At 48.6% G+C, this 10,382-nt stretch overlaps 1 protein-coding gene across 1 annotated transcript; it reads right to left on the reverse strand.

The window, feature by feature from the left end:
- Positions 1-7,108: 7,108 nt before the first annotated feature.
- On the reverse strand, positions 7,109-9,510 carry LOC134430390 (lysozyme C-like). Its single transcript, XM_063178019.1, has 4 exons — positions 9,295-9,510; positions 8,795-8,953; positions 8,479-8,557; positions 7,109-8,064 (listed from the first exon to the last, which is right to left on the reverse strand). The coding sequence occupies exons 1-4, from the start codon at positions 9,446-9,448 to the stop codon at positions 8,004-8,006; spliced, it is 453 nt and encodes a 150-aa protein (XP_063034089.1). The 5' UTR covers positions 9,449-9,510; the 3' UTR covers positions 7,109-8,003.
- Positions 9,511-10,382: the final 872 nt, after the last annotated feature.

Consider the following 10,382-nt stretch of genomic DNA (forward strand, 5'->3'; position numbering starts at 1 on the left):
GGTCAGCTCTGTCCCCAGGTCCCCACCTGCACCCTGTCCCAGGTCAGCTCTGCCCCCAGGTCCCCACCTGCCCCAGGAAGCAGCCAGGCTGCCCAGGGCAATGTGCATTTCCTGAATCACATCCTGCAGGGTGAGATGGAGAAGCCAGTTGTGGCCAGCTCCCAAGGAAGTTTCCCTGCTCATCCCATCAGTCCTCCTCTGCAGGATTTCACCTGTGCACACCTGGACCCTGTGATGCTGGGGCTGTAGGGCCTTCCAAGATGGGTCCATTTCACTTAGGACACCCCAGTCTCAGAGCTCCAGGGAATCATGGTGAGCCCAAAAAGTGCTCAGGTTTGTGATATATGGTCTCCTCGAGCCAAGTCTCATGAGCTCTTGGAGATCTATATCACACCCAAGATAGCTCAGCTACCTTAGAAAGCATAAAATCAGCAGGATAGCTTCTGTGGCAGTGTTGGAAACAGAAAAGTTTTAATAAAAGACAAAATAACAAAACTCTTTACATAGAAAAACTGAGCTAAGTGCAAGAGGTTTTTGCTCCTGGTAAAACAACTCACAAAAGCAATTAGTTTATTTGTTCTCTTCTTTTTCTAGTAAATTGCTCAGGCAGGACTTTTTAGCTCCTGTCCAATTGGTTATCCCTAAGTTTGAGGTGAAGTCCCCAAAGTCTTGTGAGACATCTTTTTACCTAATTGAAGAAAAAAACTACTAGGGTTTTTTTTCCCTTTTTAAAGAGACAGAAGATAGTTTTATCACTCTGTAAACAAAAGGCACATTCCTATAGGCTTGCTTTTCTGGAGGCACAGAGGAAACCCTTGGCTGGCACTGGTCACTTAAACAACCACTTGCTCAGCCTTACAGAGGTAAGCCCTGCATGCAGGGTGTGGAGGATATCTGGGGATGCAGGAACCCAACCAGCCTGGTGATGCCTTGGGAAGGCTGGCCTAGAACAAAGAATCCCTAAAGAATAAAGTAGGGATTTATTAAGAGGTCTCAAATAGATCCACCTTGGGCAGCACAACCCAAAGTGGCCACAAAATGGATGACAGGTCATGGGGTCTCAAACTTTTATAAGTTTTGGTTCATTTGCATATTAGAGTTAATTGTCCAATTACAGCTTTACCTCATGCAGTCCCATCTTTCTTGTTTTTCTCTCTTCAGCCCACATTGTTTATGCTCTTGGGCCTGAGATCTGGATCAAGTGTCCTTGGGTCCCCAACTAGAGAAGGAATTGTTTTGTCTACCTATTCTGTGGAAAGAGTTTACCATCCCCAAATATGAAGCCCAGATCCACACACTAAAGCAGCACAGAATCTGAAAAATATAAAAGTTAAAACCTGAGGCATCACTAGGCTGGACTGTGTTCTGCCAAGCCCGGCCAAGCCTTTTGTTGAAGAAGTGACAAAACTATCTTTTGTCTCTTTTTAAAGGAAAAAAAGCCTAGATGTTTGTTTCTTCAATTAGGTAAAAAGACACCTCACAAGACTTTGGGGACTTCACCTCAAACTTAAGGATAACCAATTGGACAGGAGCTAAAAAGTCCCGCCTAAACAATCTGTAAAGATTATCCCATCCTAAGCCCCCTGCTGTTTTATCCTAACCTGCCCCTGCCAAGAGCAGCTTCCACTAGGGTTAAATCAGCAATCTGCCCCCTTCTACACCACCCTGCCGTGCAAATCAGAGTGAGATCATTTCTGCTGCGGGGTCCAGCCCTGTTTCCATGTGAGGCAGATCCCTCTTCTCACTCAGCCGTCATTTCCCCTAAACCCCAAGTGAAAGCCAGGAGCCCTATTCCCCTGCTGCCGGTGCAGGGCCAGCGAGGCCTCGGGGCCCATCTAGCGGGGATCTGCAGGACGAACATCTGCCTGGGACACCCTGGAACCCGAGGGGAGGGCAGGGCATCCCCGCAGCTCCATGGGCTCTCACAACCAGCCCCGAGCCGCCCTGAGCCCCGCCGGGAGCTGTTGGCACATGGATTAACTCCTTTTCTCACCCGCAGATGGGGTAACTGAGTGGTGTTTTAAAAACTTTTATTCTATTTTCAGTCTCATGTGAAGGGTGAGACAATACAGATGTTATAATTCACACCATCACAATCAGAAGATAACTATTTCCTAATTACAATACATTATAAGCGTTTCTTGGCTTATCAGCTTTTGCCACACTATACTGCAAATGCCTTAAAGCCAATAATCTAAAATTACCCCTCGTGGGTCCTACTACAATGCATCTTTCATAGTTCTAGTTCTCCAGAGTATGTAGTCTTTTTTTGTTAGGCCATCCCTTGAAACTTGTTTCTAGCTCCATTTCTCTCTCAGCAATGTCTGTCCTATTCCATGGCATTTCTCAGTCAGCATTTCTTATCTCAAGGACAGCATACAGGTGCACACCACGTGAGCTTTCTGTCAAGTTTTCTAATTTCTAACTGGCACAGGGCACCAAACCCGAGCCGGCACAGCTCCAGCACCCATGGGACAGCGCTCTGCCCGATGGAGCCACTCCCTACCTGCCCGGCAGAGAGAGATTCTTTCCTCATGGAACCCCCTCACAGCCGTTCTCCTCTTCCTCGCACACTTCTGGGCGCGCATGTTCCTCTCCCGCTCCATCACCGCACGGGCACGGCGTGGGCAGGGTCCCAGAGATGGGGACCCCTGGGATGGGGGTCTGACTCCCTCAGGTGCATCTCCTGCCGCCGTGCCGTACCGAACCGAGCCGTGCCGAGCCAAAAGCTGCTCCCCGGCCCGTTGTGCCGCTGGCGGCCCCACTCCCGCCCCTCTCCGGCCCCGCAGCTCCGCCCGCCCCCGCCCCGGAGCAGCTGCGGCACCGAGCGGTTCCGTCCCCGCAGCGGGACTCGCTCCCGGAGCGGAGCAGCGCCTCGGGCGGCCTCTGGGTGCGAGGTGAGGGGACAGCGAGTGCCCGCAGCTGGGGAGATGCTGGGAGAGCGGCCGGGCAGGCAGAGGCGCTGGGCTGGCTCTGCAGCCGTGTGTGCACGGATCCGCTCGTGTGTGTGTGCACGGACCTGCACGTGTGTGTGTCTGTGTGTCTGTGTGTGTCTGTGTCTGTGAGTCTGTGTTTTTCCACCCAAGGACTGAGGCACGATTAGCCAGAGGGGAGCAGGATGAGGCTCTGGTGCTGCTGGTGCTCCTGTCCTCATCCCTATGGCCGGACACACATGTGGGTGTGATAGGTGAGGAATGCCATGGGTGACTCTCACAATTAAAGGCAAATATTATGTGTATGTTAAGAGAAGTTTTACAGTTATGTTTTACACCACCCTTGCGTTGTTATCAGGGAGTGACCTGGGTTTGGGACATTTGGGAGGGTTGGATCGTTACTGTGGCAACAGCTGACCCACAATCAAGATTTAAGGAAGTGACCTCCACTACTGGACAGAGAAGGAAGAATCGATGAACAGAACTTGGCAGGGGCTAAAGGGTTAAAAGGTGAAACCTCCATTGTGTGGGTGAGCACATTGTGGGAAAAATCCTTTGCTCCCAACATTGTAATATTTTCTCCATTCAGTCTTCTGTTGTATTTTTGATAAGGTTTTAATAAACCTTTTAAATGTTTTGGAAGTGAGCATCCTTTCTCACATGGGTATGTCCATGTGTCTGTACGTGCACACACATATGTATAGTTGTGTGTGCCCACTGGTGTCACCAGTGAATGGTTTGGGCACTCAAAGGTACTGGCAAAAAGCAGATTTTAATGCAAATTTGTGAAAATGCAACTTAAGGGAGTTGAATTATGATGTTCAGTCTGTTGCTGACTACATGGCTGAAGTGTGTGTAGGAAAAACAGATTGGAATTCATTTAGAATAATTTACATGGAGGGGATTTTACATTTACTAAGGATGCAAAAGGGTGAGGGTACAAAAAAGATAGGGGTGCAAAAGCGTTTAGCAGCACTTAGTCATGGACTGATTTAACAATTAAACATTCAATAGCATTTTTTACACTTCAACAGTGGCTTAGTAACAGACTAATGATAAAAGCATTCATAGCATAATCAAGTCACACGCATTCAGAGATGTGCACATCTGTACTGATCTGTGCAGAGGAACCTGCCAAAAATTCCCCTTAGGTTCAGTGAAATGTGTCACATCCCTCAGTGATTCTCAAAGATGGGGATTGCACCTTGAGGGGTGTCAGGGATGGGGGATTGATAAGGGAACAAAAGAATGAAGAACAAATCAGCATTGAAGGCAAAGGGATCAACAACCAATAGGAGATCAAATACTAAGAATTGTGTCATTTAAGACCAATGAGCTAGAATTTCTTTGAGGCTTTGTAAGTATAAACATGTGAAAATATGCTAAAGAGGTATGTGTGACAGAATGAATTTCACTGCACAACCCAGGCACGTGTGGATGAAATAATTTCTGTTGCACATCCTGGCCAGGATAAAGTAATGACTAAATTCTCTTTCCTATCAATTCCAAGCTTTCATCCTGGCCATAACCCAAGTTGGGAACAATGGTACCATTATACTCAAGTTAGAACTCAGGTAAATGATTTACCAAGGCTAACAGGGATAACTGTTAGCAGTTATCCTTTGTTATCCATCTTGGTGGTCACTGAAGACTCCTGCTCTTGGAACCCTGGGTGCTGAGAATTTCAGACTCTCTGTGCTGACAGATCCAGTGACAGCCAGAACCACAGACCCACAGACCCAGTGACCCAGTGATAGCCAGAACCACAGACCCACAGATCCAGTGACCCAGAACCACAAATCCAGAACCACAGACCCAGTGACCCTGAACCACAGACCCAGTGACCCAGTGACCCTGAACCACAGACCCACAGACCCACAGACCCAGAACCACAGATCCAGTGACCCAGAACTACTGACCCAGCTCCAGTCCCAGCCCCACTTACCCAGTCCCAGTCCCAGTCCCAGTCCCAGTCCCAGTCCCAGTCCCAGTCCCAGTCCCAGTCCCTGCCCCACAGTCCCAGCCCCAGCTCGTCTGCCTCAGGTGGTGTTGGCGGGCCGGGGAGAGGGAGAAGGGACTCCCTCACAAACAAGCCCACAGGGCAGCCGGGCCCGGTGCCCCTCTGGATGGCAGGGGAGAGATGAAGAAGGGGCTTCCTCAGAAACACATCCACAGGGCAGGGCTCGGTGCCCCTCAGGGTGGCAGCAGAGATGGAGAAGGGGCTCCCTCCCATACCCACGGGGCAGGTGCCCCTCCAAATGGCGGGGGAGAGGGAGAAGGGGCTCCCTTACAAACAAACCCATGGGGCAGGGCCTAGTGTCCTTCAGGGTAGTGAGGACATGGAGCAGGAGCGCCCTCACACACCCACAGAGCCGGGCCCGGTGCCCCTCAGGGTGGCAAGGAACATGGAGAAGGGGCTCCCTCACACACCCACAGAGCTGGGCCCAGTGCCCCTCAGGGTGGCACGGGACATTGAGAAGGGGCTCCCTCACACACCCACAGGGCAGCTAGGCCTGGTGCCCCTCAGGGTGGCAGCAGAGGTGGAGAAGGGGCTCCCTCACACACCCACGGGGCAGCTAGGCCTGGTGCCCCTCAGGGTGGCAGCAGAGATGGAGAAGGGGCTCCCTCACAAACAAACCCACGGGGCAGGGCCTGGTGCCCCCTCGGGATGGCAGAGGAGAGGGAGAAGGGGCTCCCTCACACACCCATAGGGCAGAGCCCGGTGCCCCCCTCCGGATGGTGAGGACATGAAGAAGGGGCTCCCTCACACACCCATGGCACAGCCGGGCCCGGTGCCCCTCAGAGGGGCTGTATCAGGAGCCTCGGAGCAGCGGCTGGAGCAGCAGAGGCGCAGCCGGGGCAGCAACGGAATGAGGCAGAAACTCTGAGCCATAGCTGAGCCGCAGGTGTCCCGGCAGGCACGAGATGCTGGGTTAAAGTGTAGGGAAAAAACCCAGAGGAACGGCACAAAACAGTGGGGCTGGGCAGCAGCAAACAGGCTTTGCAAACAGCTGCCCCATGGAACCAGGAGATGTTAAGTGTTATAAGGAATACTCCAATTTAATAATTAGGGAAATTTATTTGAAAATCAAAGTATAAATTTGGAAAAAGCCACAAGCAACTTCGACTCTGAGCGATCAGGGTCAGGGAGACTCAGGATTTGGCCTCTATTGCACCAAAGTCCCTGTGGGTCTCCAAAATGTCATTTCTAAGGGGTCTATTTCATACAGTCTTTTGGGCTCTTGAAGGGGCTTTTCTTTAGCATATTTTAGCTTATTATCATAGTTTTTTCTTTCTTGCTGCTACATTTCCCAGAACCAGTGGATAATTCCTGGAATCCTGTCAGGTGAAAACTTTCTGGGACAAACTTCTGATGATGCCTATCAAATGCCTCCTGCTGGGGTCTTGTCAGATGGAAAGAAATCCCTTGAAATACCCATCCCTGGAGACAGTGTCCTCCTGGTGTTGCAATCTCCATTCTTATCACGTACCCTATTACTGCAACAAGCCTTTTATTGCTTGTTGCTCAACACTGGCTTTGTACACAAAATGCTGTGGTTTTCACTTCCTTTAGCACTAATTATTTTATAACATATATCACACTAAGGGAGATGGGGTTGGGGTCGCCTTCCCAGTGAGGCTGGGTGTTGGAAAGGTCCCAGTTCTTGCAAGCAAACTCTGACCCAGGGTAAGGAGAAGCAGTGCAGGACAAAATCTGCACAGTGGCAGCAAATCCTCTGGGCAGCAAATCCAGCACCAAAACTCCACCTGTCTCCACTGTGATGCCAAGAGAGAGCAGGAGAGAGCTAAGCTTCACCCCAATCCCCCAGCCAAAATCTTGCAGGATTCTTGCCCTTCCCAAGAGAAAACCCCCAGCTAAGAGACTGGAAACTGCACCCCTTCTCTGGCCACTTTGTCCACATCTTTTGTCTCTCTTGAATATCTGTGTCTCAGTTTGAGTTACCCCAGGACAATCTGTGCTCCCATCTCTTAGGCAACAAACGGGAGAAAAATTCCACGAGAGAGAGAAAATAAAAAGGAAAAATCCTAATCTCCAACACTGGGGAAAAGGGGAAGAAGGACTTCAGACAAGGCATACTTTGAGCTTTTTTTTTAAGATGCAGCCATCTAAACAAACATACTTTAATGGTTGATTTATACAGTCACACAAAACATGAGTTTAAGCATACCTTTATTTCATAAGCACCAAAGAAGTCATTGCTCCCCTAGCAGCAGCAGAAAGCACATGAAGCAGTAAGCATGTTTTCTCAGTGTTAGCACCTTTCATTCTTGCACTGTTTCTGAATCCAGCTTTCATTTGGAAAAAGGACTTGTAAACTAAACAGCAAAATATTTCCCTTCCCTAACAGCCTTTCCAACCCATTGTTTCCTCACAGAGATGCTGCCTGCACTCTAGGCTGTGTTTGATTGACTTACTCAAAACATGATAAGAAATGCTGTATTCCCTCAGGCCAGATGCCCAAATGTTTCAGTGCCTATCCCTCATACCAGCAGGGGCAGATGCTCAGATAAATTTAAGGAGTAAATTTTCTCTCTCTATCAGGAGTCTGTCTCAATCAGTGACTGTCTTGGTTATAACACAACATAATTCTGCACATCTTACACAATGTTAATGAAATTTTTGTATTTCCTCACTACAGACACTCCAATAACAATGGGCAAAAAAAAAATAAAGGGGAAGGAGAGGAGGAAGGGAGGGGTGAAGGAGAACAGGGAGGGGTGAAGCAAAAGGAGAGAGGAACCCTAAATGTTGCTAAACCCTGTTAGGGCAACAAAATCTTGAGTCAGGATATGCAAGTAAATCAAGGCTGAAACTCTGTAGTGGCTTGTTGCTATGCCTGTTTTTATTAAGCTGTGAGCTGTAAGCTCTCTGTTTGCATTGCAGCAGTGTGAAAACCTCCAGAGTTAGCACTAGCCAGTGCCCACTCTATCTTAATAATATACTGCTTTTAATTCCCCCCACCCATGCATTTCCTGGCCCTCTCTCCAAACGCTGTCATTCTCCATCTCTGATGGTCTTGAGGAAACAATCAACACCTGTGCAGCAATTTAGCAGCCCCTGACAAAGGAACTCAGGTCTCTGCCCCGGCAATGGTTTTTCCAGCCATACCTGAAAAAACAAATACATTCTGTAATTTGAGGAGTCAGGTTATGATTGAATTGGTTATGACAACAGAGTTGGGTAATCTTTGAGAGTCTTGTGTGAAGACTCTCAATGATCCCTCTGAAAGTTACAAATAAATGGAAATTATTTGTATAATTAATAAATGGAGCTCAATCTAAGTGAGCTGGGGGAAGGGGAAGAGAACAAAAAGGAGAGCTCTGGGAGAGGAGGGAAATTCAGGGAATTAGAGCAGATGCTGCAAGGCAGGACTCCTATCCTCTCCTTTCAGCTTTAGGAGAAGGACTGTGCCAAACTCCACCAAATCCAGCTTCTCATCCATTGACCCCCCTGCCTCCCTCAGTCAGTAGCAGGACTGGCTTTGATCTGTTCTGCCCCAGTGTCAACTGCAAATATCCTTACCAGGGGCTGAGGCCATGAGCCTCCCGGGCAATCTTCTTGGCACACCGAATGTCATCCTCAATGTTATCATCTTGCAGTTCTGTGGAGAAGGGAGAAAACATCAGTGTGGAGGAAAGCAGGACAGAGGAAGAGCAGGGACAGACTGGCAGAAGGAAAGGTGTCCATCAGGAAGGAAGGGTGGGTGGGACACTGAGATGATGGATGGAGGAAGCACAGACAGAAATGCCCAGAGCAGCTGTTGGCAGGTGTCATGGACAGAGCCGTTGCTTTCATGGAATGAACAAATAAAGGTTCTTTGTTCTGTCCTACCACTTACTTGAGCAACTGATGTGGCAGGCATTCTTGGAGCCAGGGGTCCTGCCATCGTCGCACCAGTACTTGCTGTTGATCTGGAAGATGCCATAGTCCCTGCTTGGACCATTGTTATTGTATGCTCTTGTGTTATAATCACTCTCATATTTCACCAGGCACATCCCTGCAGGAGGAGAAGAAATCCCAGAGGAGAACATTAAGGAATGCTGAGGGTAAAAAAGAGGAAAGATATGAAAGTATCCAGGATGAATGAAGTGCTGGAGAAATAATTGAACTGGTGATAGAATAACCTTGAGAATTGGATGGGTAAGTTCTTGGAAGGACACAGCTCTAGATGGATATTTGCTGTGTGAACTATAGAAGGGAGCAAGGAAGGAGAGGAGGAAAATATGAAGTCAAAGAAATGGAGGGACAGAATAGTACTGCTGGAAGATCAAAAAGAAGTTGAGAGAGAGACAAAGATGGTACAGGCAGAGAGGTGCTGTGGCAGCTCATTATACTCACAGTCAGCAACAGTTGTGCCCTCAAAGCCTTGAAAGCCATTCCGACGTAGGATCTTCACCATCTCACATCTGGGAATTATTTTTCCCTGGGTGCCTGGCAGAGCCAGGCTAAGGAAAACAAGAAGAAAACCAAGGAAGAGCGTTGACTTGCTCATCTTGCAGTCCACAGCAAGATGTGCCAAAGCAGCTTGATCTGCCTGTCTGCCAGGACTGTTGGCAATGCCAGCCTTTTATTCGTGCTCTCAGGGGGAGGGATCAGCTGGTTGAGCAAGCATATCTGGGAAGTCTGGGCAGTCTTTACAGTAAGAAGCCAATAAGGAAGTGGGCCAAACTCCAAAACAAAGTCCAAAACAACTCCAAAATTCCTGGAAGGTGCCAGTACCTATTTCACTGGTCCTTCAAGGCTGGGGCATGTGTTTTCCCCAGACACCCCAGCAATCCTCAGTTGAATATTATTCCAAATGTCATGGCTATGGTTCCCTTGTTTGAGTGTCATGGTTTAACCCCAGCAGTCTGATAAGTTACTCAAGGTCTCCCACCCTGGTGGGATGGAAAAGGTAAAAGTTAGAAAACTTTTGGGTTGGGATACAGGCAGATTAATGGGGAAAGAAAAAGCCACACATGCAAGAAAAAGATAGAGGAAATAAAGAGGAAAAACTCCTTCCCATCAGGAGGAAGATGGTCAGCCACCTCCAGGAAATCAGGCTCCACCACATTAGCAGTGGTTCAGGAAGACAAACCCCATCACTCCAAATGTCCCCCTCCTTCCTTCTTCTTCCCCCAGGTTTATACTGGGGGAAGGACACTACTCATGATCTGGGATATGCTGTGGTCAGTGGGGGTCAGCTGTCTTGGCTGCATCCCTCGTCATGGTCAAGGAATAATATTCCCCAATTTAGCACTTCCATTAAAAAGTCTACAAGCTGCTGCTCTCACATTCTCCAATCCCAAATTGAGATAAAAAGAATTTACTGGGAATGGCAATGAGTTAAGAATCAACCATGAAAAATGTCCTTGAATAGAACCTCCTGCAAAGGAGGTGAAGAGGGAGTAGCCAGCTTTATATTCTAAATTCATCTTCCTACTATC

The sequence above is a fragment of the Melospiza melodia genome, chromosome 28, assembly GCF_035770615.1.
Source record: "Melospiza melodia melodia isolate bMelMel2 chromosome 28, bMelMel2.pri, whole genome shotgun sequence".
Classification (NCBI taxonomy): Eukaryota; Metazoa; Chordata; class Aves; order Passeriformes; family Passerellidae; genus Melospiza; species Melospiza melodia.